Raw genomic sequence first — 21562 nt, 5'->3', positions numbered from 1 at the left:
TGGCACCGTCATACGATGCCACCTTTCCAACAAGTCAGTTCATCAAACTTCTGCCCTGCTAGAGCTGCCCTGGTTAACTGTAAGTGCTGTTATTGTGAAGTGGAAACGTCCAGGAGCATCAACGGCTCAGCCGCAAAGTGGTAGGCCACACAAGCTCACAGAACAGGACCGCAGAGTTCTGAAGCTCGTCGCTCTTAAGAATCGCCAGTCCTCGGTTGCAACACTCACTGCTGAGTTCCAAACTGCCTCTGGAAGCAACGTCCGCACAAGAACTGTTCGTCGGGAGCTTCATGAAATGAGTTTGCATGGCCGAGCAGCCACATACAAGCCTAAGATCACCATGTGCAATGTCAAGCGTCGGCTTGAGTGGTTTGAAGCTCGCCGCCATTGGACTTTGCGGCAGTGGACATGCTTTCTTTGGGGGGATGAATCACGCTTCACCATCTGGCAGTCCGATGGACGAATCTGGGTTTGGAGGATGCCAGGAGAACGCTACCTGCATTGGACTGGGGGCTGCTTTCATGGTTTGGACTAGGTCCCTGACTTCCAGTGAAGGGAAATCTTAACAATCCAGCATATAATGACATTCTAGACGATTCTGTGCTTCCAACTTTGTTGCAACAGTTTTGGGAAGGCCCTTTCCTGTTTCAGCATGACAATGCCTCCGGGCACAAAGCAAGGTCCATACCGAAATGGTTTGCAGAGATCGGTGTGGAAGAACTTGACAGAGCCCTGACCTCAACCCAATCAAACACCTTTGGAATAAATTGGAACGTCGACTGCGAGCCAGGCCTAATCGTCCAACATCAGTGCCCGACCTCAATAATGCTCTTGTGGCTGAATAGAAGCAAGTCCCCGCAGCAATGTTCCAACATCTAGTGGAAAGCCTTCCCAGAAGAGTGGAGGCTGTTATAGCAGCAATGTTCCAACATCTAGTGGAAAGCCTTCCCAGAAGAGTGGAGGCTGTTATAGCAGCAATGTTCCCACATCTAGTGGAAAGCCTTCCCAGAAGAGTGGAGGCTGTTATAGCAGCAATGTTCCCACATCTAGTGGAAAGCCTTCCCAGAAGAGTGGAGGCTGTTATAGCAGCAATGTTCCAACATCTAGTGGAAAGCCTTCCCAGAAGAGTGGAGGCTGTTGTAGCAGCAATATTCCAACATCTAGTGGAAAGCCTTCCCAGAAGAGTGGAGGCTGTTGTAGCAGCAATGTTCCAACATCTAGTGGAAAGCCTTCCCAGAAGAGTGGAGGCTGTTGTAGCAGCAAAGTGGGGAACAACTCCATATTAATACCCAGGATTTTGGAATGAGATCTTTGACACTTTTGGTCATTTACATTTTTACATTTTAGTCATTTAGCAGGCGCTCTTATCCAGAGCGACTTACAGTAGTGAATGCATACATTTCATTTCATGCATTTTTGTTGTACTGGCCCCCCGTGGGAATCGAACCCACAACCCTGGCGTTGCGCACACCATGCTGGCGTTGCAAACACCATGCTCTACCAACTGAGCCACAGGTCATGTAGTGTATATCCCTGTAACTGGTGTTTTGGTCACTCTACCAATTCTTATCCTATATCAGACTTGTAACCGCCCTGCATTGTGCTGCACTGTGCTGGGTCCATACCAGAACACACCATCCTTTAATGTACTGCTACTTATCTAACTACATTCACTCATCTCAACACATCCCTCTTATATACAGTCCTCTCACCCCTCTTTACCCCAATCACTCCCCTAACTTAAATAATAATCCAATCCCCTTACCCACCCCCCTCCATTCACTCCAGTTCTCTGACCCCGTCTGCCAGATGGCTCTAGTCCAGGCCTGACCTATTGATCCTGGTGTAGATGGAGAGTGTGGTGTAAATAGCTGAGGTGAAAAAGTCGACGGCTTGCTCCCATCAAACAGCCTGTAGTGGGCTATCAGAAAGACTTCAAAATAGAAAGGAAACCCTGTACTCACTGGAATACTGTTGCAGTTTTAATGTGTTGTTGACCTCTGCTGCTGCTAAAATACATTTAACCTCTATGGGCTACCGTCCCACTCTATTCAACAGCCAGTGGAACAGCGTGGCGCGAAATACAAAAACCTCAAATACAATAATTTCAATTTTTCAAACATACGATTATTTTACACCATTTTAAAGATAAAACTCTCGTTAATCTAACCACATTGTCCGATTTCAAAAAGGCTTTACAGCAAAACCAAACATTAGATTATGTTAGGAAAGTACATAGCCCAAAATAATCACACAGCCATTTTCCAAGCAAGCATATATGTCACAGAAACCCAAACCACAGCTAAATGAAGCACTAATCTTTGATGATCTTCATCAGATGACACTCCTAGGACATTATGTTATACAATACATGCATGTTTTGTTCAATCAAGTTCATATTTATATCAAAAAACAGCTTTTTACATTGGCGTGTGATGTTCAGAAAATGTATCCCCACCGAAAACCTCCGGTGAATTTACTAAATTACTCATCATAAACGTTGACAAAATACATAACAATTATTTAAAGAATTATAGATACAGAACTCCTTTATGCAATCGCGGTGTCAGATTTTAAAATAGCTTTTCGGTGAAAGCACATTTTGCAATATTCTGAGTACATAGCTCAGCCATCACGGCTAGCTAATTTGACACCCGCCAACTTCGGGGCACACTAAACTCAGAATTAGTATTCGAATAATGGTATTACCTTTGCTGATCTTCGTCAGAATGCACTCCCAGGACTGCTACTTCCACAAGAAATGTTGTTTTTGTTCCAAATAATCCATAGTTATGTCCAAATACCTCCATTTTGTTTGTGCCATCAGGTCATGATCTAAAGGGTAACGCGCGAGCGCATTTCGAGACCAAAAAATGCAAAATGTTCCATTACTGTACTTAGAAGCATGTCAAACGCTGTTTAAAATACATTTTTGTGGTATTTTTCTCGTAAAATAGCGATAATATTCAAACAGGACAATAGTGTATTCATTCAAAGAGGAAAATAAAAAACAGCGTGGTCTCGTGAATGCGCATATCCAATCTCTTTGTCCCCAGGCAGACCACTGAGAAACTGAGCTACTATACTCTGCCCAGAGACAGGAGACGCCTCAATCCGCTTTCTGTAGGCTTTAGAGAGCCAATGGAAGCCTTAGAAAGTGCTACGTAACCCCAGAGATACTGTAGTTTCGATAGAGAATCAAAATAACTACAAATTCTCAGACAGGCCCCTCCCTGCTTGGAATTTTCTCAGGTTTTTCCTGCCATATGAGTTCTGTTATACTCAGAAACCATTCAAACAGTTTTAGAAACTTTAGTGTTTTCTATCCAAATCTACTAATAATATGCATATTCTCGTTTCTGGACAAGAGTAGTAACCAGTTTAAATCGGGTACGTTTTTTATCCGGCCGTGAAAATACTGCCCCCTAGCCCAGACAGGTCAACTGCTGAAGTATTCCAGTGAGTGTGGGTTTTCCTTCTTCTCATTGTAATTAGCTGAGTAACAGGACAGAGCCAGGTTAGCCCTGTCCTGAGGTTATTAGCTGAGTAACAGGACAGAGCCAGGTTAGCCCTGTCCTGAGGTTATTAGCTGAGTAACAGGACAGAGCCAGGTTAGCCCTGTCCTGAGGTTATTAGCTGAGTAACAGGACAGAGCCAGTTAGCCCTGTCCTGAGGTTATTAGCTGAGTAACAGGACAGAGCCAGGTTAGCCCTGTCCTGAGGTTATTAGCTGAGTAACAGGACAGAGCCAGGTTAGCCCTGTCCTGAGGTTATTAGCTGAGTAACAGGACAGAGCCAGGTTAGCCCTGTCCTGAGGTTATTAGCTGAGTAACAGGACAGAGCCAGGTTAGCCCTGTCCTGAGGTTATTAGCTGAGTAACAGGACAGAGCCAGGTTAGCCCTGTCCTGAGGTTATTAGCTGAGTAACAGGACAGAGCCAGGTTAGCCCTGTCCTGAGGTTATTAGCTGAGTAACAGGACAGAGCCAGTTAGCCCTGTCCTGAGGTTATTAGCTGAGTAACAGGACAGAGCCAGTTAGCCCTGTCCTGAGGTTATTAGCTGAGTAACAGGACAGAGCCAGTTAGCCCTGTCCTGAGGTTATTAGCTGAGTAACAGGACAGAGCCAGGTTAGCCCTGTCCTGAGGTTATTAGCTGAGTAACAGGACAGAGCCAGTTAGCCCTGTCCTGAGGTTATTAGCTGAGTAACAGGACAGAGCCAGTTAGCCCTGTCCTGAGGTTATTAGCTGAGTAACAGGACAGAGCCAGGTTAGCCCTGTCCTGAGGTTATTAGCTGAGTAACAGGACAGAGCCAGTTAGCCCTGGGGTTAACCCTGTCTACATTTACATTCAGTCTCACCGCTATGTCAGTCCGGATCCTCTGTGACCTTTACCCTGGCCGTTCAGTCAGTCCGGATCCTCCGTGACCTTTACCCTGGCCGTTCAGTCAGTCCGGATCCTCTGTGCATGTGTGTCCTAGTCCCACTGACCAGTGTGTCATTTAAAGTGGGGTTTCACCCTCCAAGGTGTGTTGTTTAATGGTGTGTTTCCCCCCCCCCCTCCAGGGTGTGTGTTATTTAATGGTGTGTTTCCCCCCCTCCAGGGTGTGTGTTGTTTAATGGTGTGTTCCCCCACCCTCCAGGGTGTGTGTTGTTTAATGGTGTGTTCCCCCCCTCCAGGGTGTGTGTTGTTTAAAGGTGTGTTTCCCCCCCCCTCCAGGGTGTGTGTTGTTTAATGGTGTGTTTCCCCCTCCAGGGTGTGTGTTGTTTAATGGTGTGTTTCCCCCCCCTCCAGGGTGTGTGTTGTTTAATGGTGTGTTCCCCCCCCCCTCCAGGGTGTGTGTTGTTTAAAGGTGTGTTTCACCCCCCCTCCAGGGTGTGTGTTGTTTAATGGTGTGTTTCCCCCCCCTCCAGGGTGTGTGTTGTTTAAAGGTGTGTTTCCCCCCCCTCCAGGGTGTGTGTTGTTTAATGGTGTGTTTCCCCCTCCAAGGTGTGTGTTGTTTAAAGGTGTGTTTCCCCCATGCGGTGTGTGCAAGTGCAAGCTTTTGTGTGTGTAACAGCCTGCACTCCCAGTAACAGGCTTATCCCCACCACAGCCCTCCAGCCCCTCACCCCTGGAGTGTTGCCCCAGCAGGGTGCTCTGACATTGGGACAGGATGGAGCGATAACCTGGGTTCCTGGAGCCCCGTGGGTCTCATTCGTTCGTGCCCTATATATATCCTTCTTTTTTCACTGCTCCCCTCCTCCACCAATCCCCTCACCTCTCGATCGCTCCATCATTGGTTCTATCCTTTCTGTCATCTCCCCTCTTCTGTCTGTCATCTCCCCTCTTCTCTCTGTCATCTCCCCTCTATCCTTTCTCTCTCTCTGTCATCTCTCTCCTCTATCCTTTCTCTCTCTCTGTCATCTCTCTCCTCTATCCTTTCTCTCTCTCTGTCATCTCTCTCCTCTATCCTTTCTCTCTCTCTGTCATCTCTCTCCTCTATCCTTTCTCTCTCTCTGTCATCTCTCTCCTCTATCCTTTCTCTCTCTCTGTCATCTCTCTCCTCTATCCTTTCTCTCTCTCTGTCATCTCTCTCCTCTATCCTTTCTCTCTCTCTGTCATCTCTCCCCTCTATCCTTTCTCTCTGTCATCTCTCTCCTCTATCCTTTCTCTCTCTCTGTCATCTCCCCTCTATCCTTTCTCTCTCTCTGTCATCTCTCCTCTATCCTCTCTCTCTCTCTGTCATCTCTCTCCTCTATCCTTTCTCTCTCTCTGTCATCTCCCCTCTTCTGTCTGTCATCTCCCCTCTTCTCTCTGTCATCTCTCTTCTCTTTTGCCGTTCTCTTTTTTGACCCCTTTCCTCTTTAGTTTAATCTCTCCTTTTATCTGCTCTCTCTCATTCTCTCTCCCTCTCTCCCTCCCTCCCTCCCTCCCTCCCTCCCTCCCTCCCTCCCTCCCTCCCTCCCTCCCTCCCTCCCTCCCTCCCTCCCTCTCTCTGGCCAGATGGTGTGTGTGCCTGGGGAGGAGATGGGGGAATCGACGGAAGGAGGGAGGCGTGGGGGAGGGGCAGAGTCGCTCGCTGCATTCCTCTTCTCTGGGGCACCATCCCTCCATCCTCCAGCTCATGAATATTCATACAGTGTGTGTGCGTGGTAAAATGAGCCTCCGGTGTAGCAGCAAGAACAAAGCACAGCCATGTTGTATTATATGATCAAAAAGAGATGATGCAGTGCTGCACGACCCTCATTATTATCCCCATAGTCCCCATTACCCTACTGACCACTGGGTCAATACACACCATAGTCCCCATTACCCTACTGACCACTGGCTCAATACACACCATAGTCCCCAATACCCACCATAGTCCCCATTATCCTACTGACCACTGGGTCAATACACACCATAGTCCTCATTACCCTACTGACCACTGGGTCAATACACACCATAGTCCCCATTATCCTACTGACCACTGGGTCAATACACACCATAGTCCCCATTATCCTACTGACCACTGGGTCAATACACACCATAGTCCCCATTATCCTACTGACCACTGGGTCAATACACACCATAGTCCCCATTATCCTACTGACCACTGGGTCAATACACACCATAGTCCCCAATACCCACCATAGTCCCCATTATCCTACTGACCACTGGGTCAATACACACCATATTCCCCAATACCCACCATAGTCCCCAATACCCTACTGACCACTGGGTCAATACACACCATAGTCCTCATTATCCTACTGACCACTGGGTCAATACACACCATAGTCCCCAATACACACCATAGTCCCCATTATCCTACTGACCACTGGGTCAATACACACCATAGTCCTCATTATCCTACTGACCACTGGGTCAATACACACCATAGTCCCCATTATCCTACTGACCACTGGGTCAATACACATATTGCTCTACGGTAGGAAATGGACTGAAACATGGAGGGACTACCTGAACTTGTCCAATAAGAAACACAACATTGTTGTTGCAATATGTTTTGGTAGGTTTTACCCCAATGAATACATCCCAGGTCCTGGAACAGAACCAGATGGGAGGAAGCTATTTTAGACTCGAGTTCTGTCCCATATGGCACCCTATTTCCCTTTATAGTGCACTAATTTTGACCAGAGCTCTATGGCACTCTATTCCCTTTATAATGCACTACTTTTGACCAGGGCCCATAGTGGTCTAATCAAAATGAGTGCACTATATAGGGAATAGGGTGCCATATGGGATACAGACAGGCTATTTAGTGCTGAGTGACCCTACAGGTCCTTAGATGGACACTGTACATTCTGCTGCTTAATATATCCAGAAGTCTGGTCTATGTAGTCTGAGATTGAGCTGCTTCTAAATATATGTTGCTGTATCAGTATGGGGGCTCCCGAGTGGTGCAGCAGTCTAAGACCCTGCATCTCAGTGCTAGAGGTGTCACTACAGACCCTGGTTCGATCCCGGGCTGTATCACAACCGGCTGTGATCTGGAGTCCCATTGGGCGTCGCACAATTTGGCCCAGCATCGTCCGGGCTAGGGGAGGGTTTGGCCGGGGTAGGCCGTCATTGTAAATAAGAATTTGTTCTTAACTGACTTGCCCAGTTAAATAAATAAATAAATAAATAAATAAATATATATATATATATATATTGAATATTAAATCTCTTGGTGGTCCACGGATCTCCAAATATTAATATAAAAAATCATGCTTATTTCTATGAATAGCAGATTAAACACATTTTGGCCAATGGATCTGGGAATACATTTAGAGGGTGTAATAAAATGCAATATTATTCATTTACAATTTTATGTTCTTAACCCTGGGCAACATGGGCCTGGGAGGCCCATAGAGACATTAGTATCCACAGTATTCTGTTCTTAACCCTGAGAAACATGGGCCTGGGAGGCTCACAGAGACATTAGTATCCACAGTATTCTGTTCTTAACCCTGGGAAACATGGGCCTGGGAGGCTCACAGGGATATTGGTATCCACAGTACTCTGTTCTTAACCCTGGGCAACATGGGCCTGGGAGGCTCACAGAGACATTAGTATCCACAGTATTATGTTCTTAACCCTGGGAAACATGGGCCTGGGAGGCTCACAGAGACATTAGTATCCACAGTATTCTGTTCTTAACCCTGGGAAACATGGGCCTGGGAGGCTCACAGGGATATTGGTATCCACAGTACTCCACCAATTATCCATTTTTCAACTACATACTTATTTTATTCCACTATTATTAATATATATATATAGTATATATATATATATATATATATATATATACTGCTCAAAAAAATAAAGGGAACACTTAAACAACACAATGTAACTCCAAGTCAATCACACTTCTGTGAAATCAAACTGTCCACTTAGGAAGCAACACTGATTGACAATACATTTCACATGCTGTTGTGCAAATGGAATAGACAACAGGTGGAAATTATAGGCAATAAGCAAGACACCCCCAATAAAGGAGTGGTTCTGCAGGTGGTGACCACAGACCACTTCTCAGTTCCTATGCTTTCTGGCTGATGTTTTGGTCACTTTTGAATGCTGGCGGTGCTTTCACTCTAGTGGTAGCATGACACGGAGTCTACAACCCACACAAGTGGCTCAGGTAGTGTAGCTCATCCAGGATGGCACATCAATGTGAGCTTTGCCAAGAAGGTTTGCTGTGTCTGTCAGCGTAGTGTCCAGAGCATGGAGGCACTACCAGGAGACAGGCCAGTACATCAGGAGACGTGGAGGAGGCCGTAGGAGGGCAACAACCCAGCAGCAGGACCGCTACCTCCGCCTTTGTGCAAGGAGGAGCAGGAGAAGCACTGCCAGAGCCCTGCAAAATGACCTCCAGCAGGCCACAAATGTGCATGTGTCTGCTCAAACGGTCAGAAACAGACTCCATGAGGGTGGTATGAGGGCCCGACGTCCACAGGTGGGGGTTGTGCTTACAGCCCAACACCGTGCAGGACGTTTGGCATTTGCCAGAGAACACCAAGATTGGCAAATTCGCCACTGGCGCCCTGTGCTCTTCACAGATGAAAGCAGGTTCACACTGAGCACATGTGACAGACGTGACAGAGTCTGGAGACGCCGTGGAGAACGTTCTGCTGCCTGCAACATCCTCCAGCATGACCGGTTTGGCGGGGGGTCAGTCATGGTGTGGGGTGGCATTTCTTTGGGGGGGGCCGCACAGCCCTCCATGTGCTCGCCAGAGGTAGCCTGACTGCCATTAGGTACCGAGATGAGATCCTCAGACCCCTTGTGAGACCATATGCTGGTGCGGTTGGCCCTGGGTTCCTCCTAATGCAAGACAATGCTAGACCTCATGTGGCTGGAGTGTGTCAGCAGTTCCTGCAAGGGGAAGGCATTGATGCTATGGACTGGCCCGCCCGTTCCCCAGACCTGAATCCAATTGAGCACATCTGGGACATCATGTCTCGCTCCATCCACCAACGCCACGTTGCACCACAGACTGTCCAGGAGTTGGCGGATGCTTTAGTCCAGGTCTGGGAGGAGATCCCTCAGGAGACCATCCGCCACCTCATCAGGAGCATGCCCAGGCGTTGTAGGGAGGTCATACAGGCACGTGGAGGCCACACACACTACTGAGCCTCATTTTGACTTGTTTTAAGGACATTACATCAAAGTTGGATCAGCCTGTAGTGTGGTTTTCCACTTTAATTTTGAGTGTGACTCCAAATCCAGACCTCCATGGGTTGATAAATTGGATTTCCATTGATTATTTTTGTGTGATTTTGTTGTCAGCACATTCAACTATGTAAAGAAAAAAAGTATTTAATAACATTATTTCTTTCATTCAGATCTAGGATGTGTTGTTTAAGTGTTCCCTTTATTTTTTTGAGCAGTATATATTTTTATTTTATTTACGTAAAAGCACTGTAATTTAACGCTAGAATCCTTAGTTGCTACATCCATTTTTGGTATGGCAAACCCTGATGTTCCCACTGATTCTTGAAGAATATAACTTCTAAGTGCTTCATGAGCTTAGTTCAGCTGTCCTACCTCATCAGAACCCAAAATATAACCTGGTTTTACTACAATGTTTGGAAACAAACTAAATGTAAACAAACACTGTATAGCCTCAAAACACGGTTAAAACTATAATGTTGATATCATGGATGGTCAGTCCTTGCATCCATAGCTCTGTCTAATCTGAGTGGTTATATTTCTCCAGGCCCATCCCTCAGCTTTTTACCGAGACTTGAAATTAGCTTGAAATTAGCTTGAAAACGGCCAAATGTTATCTCCGATGCAAAGAGGTGGGCCTTGTTTAAAATGTTCCTTCTCAGGGCCCGACACTTTGTTTGTCCGGCCCTGCACTGCCGAAGTCATAAACTCCTTGTATGCTATTTCTGTCTCACTGGAGTTATGAAGGGGCCCCTGGCCCCAACATGTTGGAGAACCCTTTATCTAGTGTTTCAACTGTAGCCTATATACAGGCTGCTGCTAAGAACAGCTTCCTGGTGTGGTGTACTGCTCATTGGAGATGGTCTATGTGCTGATGTTAGCCTGGCTAATACACACACACACTGCCTGGCTAGCCCATATATGTCTCCTCCAGCTTTCATAACACACTCTGGAAGACATGTGCTCACTATGACAGATGCTAAAAGCACGTCTCGCTACACGTTGGGTTTAAGACTAAGAGACGAACGCACCAGAGTGTGTGTGTGTGTGTGTGTGTGTGTGTGTGTGTGTGTGTGTGTGTGTGCACGCGCCTATGTCTGTCTCTGTGAACTAGTGTCTGTCTGTAGCTGAGCTGGGCAAAGTTTAAAATGCTGATCACCAGTCTACTACTCTATTCTCTCTACTGTATTAGGGCAGGCAGGGCAGTCTAAAGGCAGGCGGGCCAGTCTAAAGGCAGGCGGGCCAGTCTAAAGCCAGGCGGGCCAGTCTAAAGGCAGGCGGGCCAGTCTAAAGGCTGGCGGGCGGGCCAGTCTAAAGGCTGGCGGGCGGGCCAGTCTAAAGGCTGGCGGGCGGGCCAGTCTAAAGGCTGGCGGGCGGGCCAGTCTATAAGCGGGCTGGCGGGCGGGCGGGCCAGTCTATAAGCGGGCTGGCGGGCGGGCGGGCCAGTCTATAGGCGGGCTGGCGGGCGGGCGGGCCAGTCTATAGACGGGCGGGCGGGCCAGTGTATAGGCGGGCTGGCGGGCGGGCCAGTCTATAGACGGGCGGGCGGGCCAGTCTATAGGCGGGCGGGCTAATGTTCAGGAACTGTCGGCAGCTACCACTACTACTATACCAGCAGTCTGGACTGAGGGGCTGGCTGTGACCCAAAACTCACCCTAACTAACACGTGTGTGTGTGTGTGTGTGTGTGTGTGTGTGTGTGTGTGTGTGTGTGTGTGTGTGTGTTACAAAGAGAGAATGTTCTGAGTTTTACTTATAAAGTATACACATTATAGTAGGTCCTACAGTAGAGCAGGGTATTGCCAGGTACCTCACGATACCATATTATCATGACATATTCCATACGCAAAAAGATTATTTCTCTCATTCTGTGCACAAATTTTGTTTACATCCCTGTTAGTGAGCATTTCTCCTTTGCCAAGATAACCCATCCACCTGCCAGGTGTGGCATATCAAGAATCTGATTAAACCGCATTGATCATTACACAGGTGCACCTTGTGTTGGGGACAATAAATGGCCACTCTAAAATGTGCAGTTTTGTCACACAACACGATTACACAAACTGGTCACACAACACGATTACACATTCCTGCATGCTGACTGCAGGAATGTCCACCAGAGCTGTTGCCAGAGAATGTCATGTTCATTTCTCTACCATAAGCCACCTCCAACGTTGTTTGAGAGAATTTGACAGTACGGCCTCTCAACCGCACAACCTTGTTATGGCATCATGTGGGCGAGTGTTTTGCTGATGTCAACGTTGTGAGCAGAGTGCCCCATGGTGGAGGTGGGGTTATGGTGGGATGGGCAGGCATAAGCTATGGACAACGGACACCATTTTATCGATGGCAATTTGAATGCACAGAGATACCGTTACATTGTCGTGCCATTCATTCACCGCCATCACCTCATGTTTCAGCATGATAATGCACGGCCCCATTCATCCACCGACATCACCTCATGTTTCAGCATGATAATGCACGGCCCCATTCATCCACCACCATCACCTCATGTTTCAGCATGATAATGCACGGCTCCATTCATCCACCGCCATCACCTCATGTTTCAGCATGATAATGCACGGCCTCATTCATCCACCGCCATCACCTCATGTTTCAGCATGATAATGCACGGCCCCATTCATCCACCGCCATCACCTCATGTTTCAGCATGATAATGCACGGCCCCATTCATCCACCGCCATCACCTCATGTTTCAGCATGATAATGCACGGCTCCATTCATCCACCGCCATCACCTCATGTTTCAGCATGATAATGCACGGCCTCATTCATCCACCGCCATCACCTCATGTTTCAGCATGATAATGCACGGCCTCATTCATCCACCACCATCACCTCATGTTTCAGCATGATAATGCACGGCCTCATTCATCCGCCACCATCACCTCATGTTTCAGCATGATAATCCACGGCCCCATTCATCCACCGCCATCACCTCATGTTTCAGCATGATAATGCACGGCCTCATTCATCCACCGCCATCACCTCATGTTTCAGCATGATAATGCACGGCCTCATTCATCCACCGCCATCACCTCATGTTTCAGCATGATAATGCACGGCCTCATTCATCCACCACCATCACCTCATGTTTCAGCATGATAATGCACGGCCTCATTCATCCGCCACCATCACCTCATGTTTCAGCATGATAATCCACGGCCCCATTCATCCACCACCATCACCTCATGTTTCAGCATGATAATCCACGGCCCCATTCATCCACCGCCATCACCTCATGTTTCAGCATGATAATGCACGGTCCCATGTCACAAGGATCTGTACACAATTCCTGGAAGCTGTAAATGTCCCAGTTCTTCCATGGCCTGCTTACTCACCAGACATGTCACCCATTGAGCATGTGTGGGATGCTCTGGATCGACGTGTATGACAGCGTGTTCCAGTTCTCGCCAATATCCAGCAACTTCACACAGTCATTGAAGAGGAGTGGGACAACATTCCACAGAACACAATCAACAGCCTGATCAACTCTATGTGAAGGAGATGTGTCGCGCTGCATGAGGCAAATGGTCACACCACATACTGACTGGTTTTCTGATCCACGACCCTACCTTTTTTTTTTTTTTTTAAAGATATGCATCCGTTGGACAGAACTGTATTCCCAGTCATGTAATATCCATAGATTAGGGCCTAATAAATATATTTAAATCGACTGATGACCTTATGAACTGTAACTCAGTAACATCTTTGAATATGTTGCGTTCATATTTATGTTCAGTATATGTGAATTGCGATTTGAAACTGATTTTGTTGCAATTGGATGTTCCCAACATATTTCTCACCATATGTCTGCTGCAGAGAGATGAGACGGCCATGTGAACTAGTTCTATTCAATCATGGAAATAAAAGTGCTGAGGACAAATTGGCTCCCTAATTTAAAATAAGTTGGAGAACAAGCTATGAAGGAAAATACTGGAGTTCTGCTGCAAATCATACCGTAGTATTCTTTATAATCCATCCATGATGTCTAGTAGTCTGTCTGAGAGAAGCCAGCCTCTCCTGTCCTCCCCTGTCCTGTCCTCCCCTGTCCTGTCCTCCCCTGTCCTGTCCTCTCCTCCCCTCTCCCTTGTCCTCTCCCATCCTCTCCTCTCTGGGTAGACACAGGTCTGTGGTGGGGATGTAATTGTGTATCTGGTCTCCTGTAGAGACGCCCTGTATCGATTCAAACACGCTCTTCTGACCCTCAAGGTGGCATGTCGGCCTGGTGGAAGGTTTATAGCTCCTTCGTAGCGCTCGCTCTTTCTCTCCCATCGCTATCTCCACGCCCTCCTCCCTCTCTGATGACAGTCAGGTACATAGACACTAGGTTAATATGATCTGACCTCCCTCTCTGATGACAGTCAGGTACATAGACACTAGGTTAATATGATCTGACCTCCCTCTCTGATGACAGTCAGGTACATAGACACTAGGTTAATATGATCTGACCTCCTTCTCTGATGACAGGTACATAGATACTAGGTTAATATGATCTGACCTCCCTCTCTGATGACGGGTAGATAGACACTAGGTTAATATGATCTGACCTCCTTCTCTGATGACAGTCAGGTACATAGACACTAGGTTAATATGATCTGACCTCCCTCTCTGATGACAGTCAGGTAGATAGACACTAGGTTAATATGATCTGACCTCCCTCTCTGATGACAGTCAGGTACATAGACACTAGGTTAATATGATCTGACCTCCCTCTCTGATGACAGTCAGGTAGATAGACACTAGGTTAATATGATCTGACCTCCCTCTCTGATGACAGTCAGGTACATAGACACTAGGTTAATATGATCTGACCTCCCTCTCTGATGACAGTCAGGTAGATAGACACTAGGTTAATATGATCTGACCTCCCTCTCTGATGACAGTCAGGTACATAGACACTAGGTTAATATGATCTGACCTCCCTCTCTGATGACAGTCAGGTAGATAGACACTAGGTTAATATGATCTGACCTCCCTCTCTGATGACAGTCAGGTACATAGACACTAGGTTAATATGATCTGACCTCCCTCTCTGATGACAGTCAGGTAGATAGACACTAGGTTAATATGATCTGACCTCCCTCTCTGATGACAGTCAGGTACATAGACACTAGGTTAATATGATCTGACCTCCCTCTCTGATGACAGTCAGGTACATAGACACTAGGTTAATATGATCTGAACTCCCTCTCTGATGACAGTCAGGTAGATAGACACTAGGTTAATATGATCTGACCTCCCTCTCTGATGACAGTCAGGTAGATAGACACTAGGTTAATATGATCTGACCTCCCTCTCTGATGACAGTCAGGTACATAGACACTAGGTTAATATGATCTGACCTCCCTCTCTGATGACAGTCAGGTACATAGACACTAGGTTAATATGATCTGAACTCCCTCTCTGATGACAGGTAGATAGACACTAGGTTAATATGATCTGACCTCCCTCTCTGATGACAGTCAGGTAGATAGACACTAGGTTAATATGATCTGACCTCCCTCTCTGATGACAGTCAGGTACATAGACACTAGGTTAATATGATCTGACCTCCCTCTCTGATGACAGTCAGGTACATAGACACTAGGTTAATATGATCTGAACTCCCTCTCTGATGACAGGTAGATAGACACTAGGTTAATATGATCTGACCTCCCTCTCTGATGACAGTCAGGTACATAGACACTAGGTTAATATGATCTGACCTCCCTCTCTGATGACAGTCAGGTAGATAGACACTAGGTTAATATGATCTGACCTCCCTCTCTGATGACAGTCAGGTAGATAGACACTAGGTTAATATGATCTGACCTCCCTCTCTGATGACAGTCAGGTACATAGACACTAGGTTAATATGATCTGACCTCCCTCTCTGATGACAGTCAGGTAGTTAGACACTAGGTTAATATGATCTGACCTCCCTCTCTGATGACAGGTAGATAGACACTAGGTTAATATGATCTGACCTCCCTCTCTGATGACAGTCAGGTAGATAGACACTAGGTTAATATGATCTGACCTCTTGTGATTTTTTTATTTGTATTGCATTTAATCTCAGCCTGAACTGAATCAAATGGCCTCCCCTCCACCACCTCCCTGTCGTCCTCTTCTCTCAGATCTGTGTAGAGGTCACCTTCAGCTTCACCATAACCCCACCTCCACCATGGGGCACTCTGCTCACAACGTTGACATCAGCAAAACACTCGCCCACATGATGCCATAACAGGGTTGTGCGGTTGAGAGGCCGTACTGTCAAATTCTCTCAAACAACGTTGGAGGTGGCTTATGGTAGAGAAATGAACATGACATTCTCTGGCAACAGCTCTGGTGGACATTCCTGCAGTCAGCATGCAGGAATGTCCACCAGTCTGTGTAATCGTGTTGTGTGACAAAACTGCACATTTTAGAGTGGCCATTTATTGTCCCCAACACAAGGTGCACCTGTGTAATGATCATGCACTTTAATCAACTTCTTGATATGCCACACCTGGCAGGTGGATGGGTTATCTTGGCAAAGGAGAAATGCTCACTAACAGGTATGTAAACAAAATTTGTGCACAGAATGAGAGAAATAATCTTTTTTCGTATGGAATATGCCATGATAATATGGTATCGTGAGGTACCTGGCAATTCCCTGCTCTACTGTAGGACCTACTATAATGTGTATACTTTATAAGTAAAACTCAGAACATTCTCTCTTTGTAACACAGCTTTGTATGTGTGTTACATTCTTCACCAGCTATAGTATGTTGTCAACCATCTCTAAGCTGTGATAGGATATATCTATGTTCTACTGCCATAGTGGTATCATCCTGTCCCCAATACCAGTGCTGTGATTGGATATAGTTAGGGGCTAGTTCCTGGTTTCAGCTCCTAACTCCTCCCTCTTGGTGCTATGATAGGATATAGTTAGGGGATAGTTCCTGGTTTCAACTCCTAACTCCTCCCTCTTGGTGCTATGATAGGATATAGTTAGGGGCTAGTTCCTGGTTTCAGCTCCTAACTCCTCCCTCTTGGTGCTATGATAGGATATCGTTAGGGGCTAGTTCCTGGTTTCAGCTCCTAACTCCTCCCTCTTGGTGCTCACAGATCTAACAAATGCTACTCAATATGTTACAAGTCATTTGCTGTAATGTCAACCTTTCTAGAGACATTATAATACATTAAGAATATCTCTCCTAAATGTTCATTTAATTATTTCCCCCTACAGTGGGTATCAATGGGTATATGATTAAACACATGGTTACTTTAACATGACTAACATCCCTCTCGTCTCTCTCCTGTCTCTCTTTCTGTCTCTCCCTCTGTCTCTCTCTCTGTCTCTCTCCTGTCTGTCTCCCCTACAGTGGGTATCCCAACGATAAAGTGGTGTGGGGCGGAGGGTGACTACAACGTGATGGTGATGGAGCTGTTAGGACCTAGTCTGGAAGACCTGTTCAACTTCTGCTCCCGCAAGTTCTCCCTGAAGACTGTCCTGCTGCTGGCTGACCAGATGGTAAGAGACTGGCGTGTGTGTGTGTGTGTGTGTGCGCACTGGGGCAGGGCGCGTGCCAACCTGGGGGTACGGGACCACCTTCAGGGGGCACCCCCATCATGAATGACACTGGCCACCACCCCCATCCTGAATGACACTGGCCACCACCCCCACCCTGAATGACACCGGCCACCACCCCCACCCTGAATGACACTGGCCACCACCCCCACCCTGAATGACACTGGCCACCACCCCCACCCTGAATGACACTGGCCACCACCCCCATCCTGAATGACACTGGCCACCACCCCCATCCTGAATGACACTGGCCACCACCCCCATCCTGAATGACACTGGCCACCACCCCCACCCTGAATGACACTGGCCACCACCCCCATCCTGAATGACACTGGCCACCACCCCCATCCTGAATGACACTGGCCACCAGCCCCACCCTGAATGACACTGGCCATCTCTTAACTCTGCCTCCATTGTGAATGTTAGGAAGCCTTGTCCCACTGTGACCATGCAGCCTCTCAGGCTGATGTAGAAGCACCTCCTTGTTGGCTTCACGATTCTATTTGCATTGTGTGTCAGTGTGTGTCAGGTTTGTATTGCTGAATATGGGTCTTCCTCCTTCTCCTTGTTAGTTCTTGATTTAGTAGGGTCTCGTTAGCCGACGCCAATGGAGACGGCTAGTCGTACTGGGGTCAGACACATAACCAAAAACACATTACAGACAAACGACTTTACAATTGACATCCATTTAAAACATTGACATGTAGTGTATCATTTCTACATGTCAGTACATACAACACATAGATCCCACTGTTGAACCAGTCAGATGGGTCTGGATCAGAAGCTGTTTATTCTGTCTGTCCTAGGACAGTCTACATTGATAGTACAGTGGTGTCACAGTTAGTCAGCTAAAATTGTTGACAGCTAGTTAGCAATTAGGGAAGTAACGATTCACCGATACCCATCGATTCAAATGTTTAAGCATGCATCGATCAGAGAAGCGATTCAAATGTTTAAGCATGCATCGATCAGAGAAGCGATTCAAATGTTTAAGCATGCATCGATCAGAGAAGAGATTCAAATGTTTAAGCATGCATCGATCAGAGAAGGGATTCAAATGTTTAAACATGCATCGATCAGAGAAGGGATTCAAATGTTTAAGCATGCATCGATCAGAGAAGGGATTCAAATGTTTAAGCATGCATCGATCAGAGAAGGGATTCAAATGTTTAAGCATGCATCGATCAGAGAAGGGATTCAAATGTTTAAGCATGCATCGATCAGAGAAGGGATTCAAATGTTTAAGCATGCATCGATCAGAGAAGGGATTCAAATGTTTAAGCATGCATCGATCAGAGAAGTCATTCAAAACGTTCCGAATCAATGGTTCAGTCACATTTTTGGCTCATATTATTTATTACGTTCTTTCTGCCTTCTGAAAAATACCTCCCATCTTTTGTGACAACTGATGCATTCTGTTCTTCAGTGTCTAACTGGGTGGATCCATGTTCACAGTCGTTGATCAAATCAAATGTATTTATATAGCCCTTCTTACATCAGCTGATATCTCAAAGTGCTGTACAGAAACCCAGCCTAAACCCCCAAACAGCAAGCAATGCAGGTGTAGAAGCACGGTGGCTAGGAAAAACTCCCTAGAAAGGCTGGAACCTAGGAAGAAACCTAGAGAGGAACCAGGCTATGAGGGGTGGCCAGTCCTCTACTGGCTGTACTGGGTAGAGAGGAACCAGGCTATGAGGGGTGGCCAGTCCTCTTCTGGCTGTGCCGGGTGGAGATTATAACAGCACATGGCCAAGATGTTCAAATGTTCATAAATGACCAGCATGGTCAAATAATAATAATCATAGTAGTTGACGAGGGTGCAACAAGTCAGCACCTCAAGAGTAAATGTCAGTTGGCTTTTCATAGCCGATCTTTGAGAGTCTCTACCGCTCCTGCTGTCTCTAGAGAGTTGAAAACAGCAGGTCTGGGACAGGTAGCACGTCCGGTGAACAGGTCAGGGTTCCAGCAGGTCTGGGACAGCAGGTCTGGTACAGGTAGCACGTCCGGTGAACAGATCAGGGTTCCATAGCTGCAGGCAGAACAGTTGGAACTGGAGCAGCAGCACGGCCAGGTGAACTGGGGACAGCAAGGAGTTATCAAGCCAGGTAGTCCTGAGGCATGGTCCTAGGGCTCAGGTCCTCCGAGAGAGAGAGAGAATTAGAGGGAGCATATTTAAATTCACACAGGACACCGGAAAAGACAAGAGAAATACTCCAGATGTGACAGACTGACCCTAGCACCCCGACACATAAACTACTGCAGCATAAATACTGGAGGCTGAGACAGGAGGGGTCAGGAGACACTGTGGCCCTATCCAATGAAACCCCCGGACAGGGCCAAACAGGTAGGATATAACCCCACCCACTTTGCCAAAGCACAGCCTCCACACCACTGGAGGGATATCTACAACCACCAACTTACCGTCCGAAGACAAGGCCGAGTATAGCCCACAAAGATCTCCGCCACGGCACAACCCAAGGGGGGGCGCCAACCCAGACAGGAAGACCACATCAGTGACTCAACCCACTCAAGTGACGCACCCCTCCCAGGGTCGGCATGGAAGAACACCAGTAAGCCAGTGACTCAGCCCCCGTAATAGGGGTAGAGGCAGAGAATCCCAGTGGAAAGAGGGGAAACCGGCCAGGCAGAGACAGCAAGGGCGGTTGATCTACAGGTCATTTAGCATGCTGAACAAGTCCAGTAATATCTGTAGCTTAGTCAAACTACATCCTGTATGTCTTATGGTGTATGTCGAGGGCTTCCAATAAGGGAAACTGGGCATCTACTACCACACTATCAATTAGAGGGGGAGATCTATACAGCACAACTTTAAATTTCACCCCCGTCTCATAATGGAATGGTTTAGACCGTTTGGAAGTTTTGACTCAGAGAGCTTCTCTTCTTCTCCTGCTTCAACCATGGCAGTGAGGTTGCTGTCCTATGACATATCTCCTTGTTTCAAGCAAAACTACCAAAACTATTGCCAATGGTGAACCTGAACAATCTACATACAAATGTAATGTAAATATATAGGTCTGTTGTCATTTCTACCCGTCCAGGGGTTTCTAATGCTGAGATGGGTATCGAGAAACCCCTGCCCTGGATCTAGATACGTATCCAATCATCTTGAAAAGGAAAGATCACATCCCGATTAGCAATCGCTTCTACTTCATTTTTTTGCAACAGTAGTGCTGCAGTGTTTATACTACCAGGTGTCCTCCAGTTGTTAAAAATACCAGGTGTCCTCCAGTTGTTAAAAATACCAGGTGTCCTCCAGGTGTTTATACTACCAGCTGTCCTCCAGGTGTTAATACTACCTGGTGTTTATACTACCAGCTGTCCTCCAGGTGTTTATACTACCAGGTGTTTATACTACCAGGTGTTTATACTACCAGGTGTCCTCCAGGTGTTTATACTACCAGGTGTTTATACTACCAGCTGTCCTCCAGGTGTTTATACTACCAGGTGTTTATACTACCAGGTGTCCTCCAGGTGTTTATACTACCAGGTGTTTATACTACCAGGTGTTTATACTACCAGGTGTCCTCCAGGTGTTTATACTACCAGGTGTTTATACTACCAGCTGTCCTCCAGGTGTTTATACTACCAGGTGTTTATACTACCAGGTGTTTATACTACCAGCTGTCCTCCAGGTGTTTATACTACCAGGTGTTTATACTACCAGGTGTTTATACTACCAGGTGTTTATACTACCAGCTGTCCTCCAGGTGTTTATACTACCAGATGTTTATACTACCAGCTGTCCTCCAGGTGTTTATACTACCAGGTGTTTATACTACCAGGTGTCCTCCAGTTGTTTACATTTTACCATTGACACCCATCATGTATATCCACGTTCAATGCGCATTATTGATTATGCTAACGCCAGCTCTCTCCTGTCCAGATCAGCCTAGCTATGATTGATCGAGCTCTCTCCTGTCCTCTCCAGATCAGACTAGCTGTTATTGATCGAGCTCTCTCCTGTCCTCTCCAGATCAGACTAGCTGTTATTGATCGAGCTCTCTCCTGTCCTCTCCAGATCAGACTAGCTGTTATTGATCGAGCTCTCTCCTCTCCAGATCAGACTAGCTGTTATTGATCGAGCTCTCTCCTGTCCTCTCCAGATCAGACTAGCTGTTATTGATCGAGCTCTCTCCTCTCCAGATCAGACTAGCTGTTATTGATCGAGCTCTCTCCTCTCCAGATCAGACTAGCTGTTATTGATCGAGCTCTCTCCTGTCCTCTCCAGATCAGACTAGCTGTTATTGATCGAGCACTCTCCTGTCCTCTCCAGATCAGACTAGCTGTTATTGATCGAGCACTCTCCTGTCCTCTCCAGATCAGACTAGCTGTTA

At 46.8% G+C, this 21562-nt stretch overlaps 1 protein-coding gene and 1 long non-coding RNA gene across 2 annotated transcripts in view; both read left to right on the top strand.

Annotated features, from left to right (window-relative positions):
- Positions 1-21562, top strand: part of LOC115161073 (casein kinase I) — a 74546-nt gene that overhangs the window by 30361 nt on the left and 22623 nt on the right. Inside the window, exon 3 of the mRNA XM_029712178.1 lies at positions 17002-17150. Within this exon, the coding sequence (XP_029568038.1) occupies positions 17002-17150 (149 nt within the window). The remainder of the gene's footprint in view (positions 1-17001; positions 17151-21562) is intronic.
- Positions 14187-15722, top strand: LOC115179296 (uncharacterized). Its single transcript, XR_003872914.1, has 3 exons — positions 14187-15019; positions 15122-15227; positions 15277-15722. It is a non-coding gene; the product is annotated as an uncharacterized LOC115179296 (long non-coding RNA).

The sequence above is a fragment of the Salmo trutta genome, chromosome 1, assembly GCF_901001165.1.
Source record: "Salmo trutta chromosome 1, fSalTru1.1, whole genome shotgun sequence".
NCBI classification, from domain to species: Eukaryota; Metazoa; Chordata; class Actinopteri; order Salmoniformes; family Salmonidae; genus Salmo; species Salmo trutta.
This window is presented reverse-complemented; position numbering and strand designations above follow the sequence as displayed.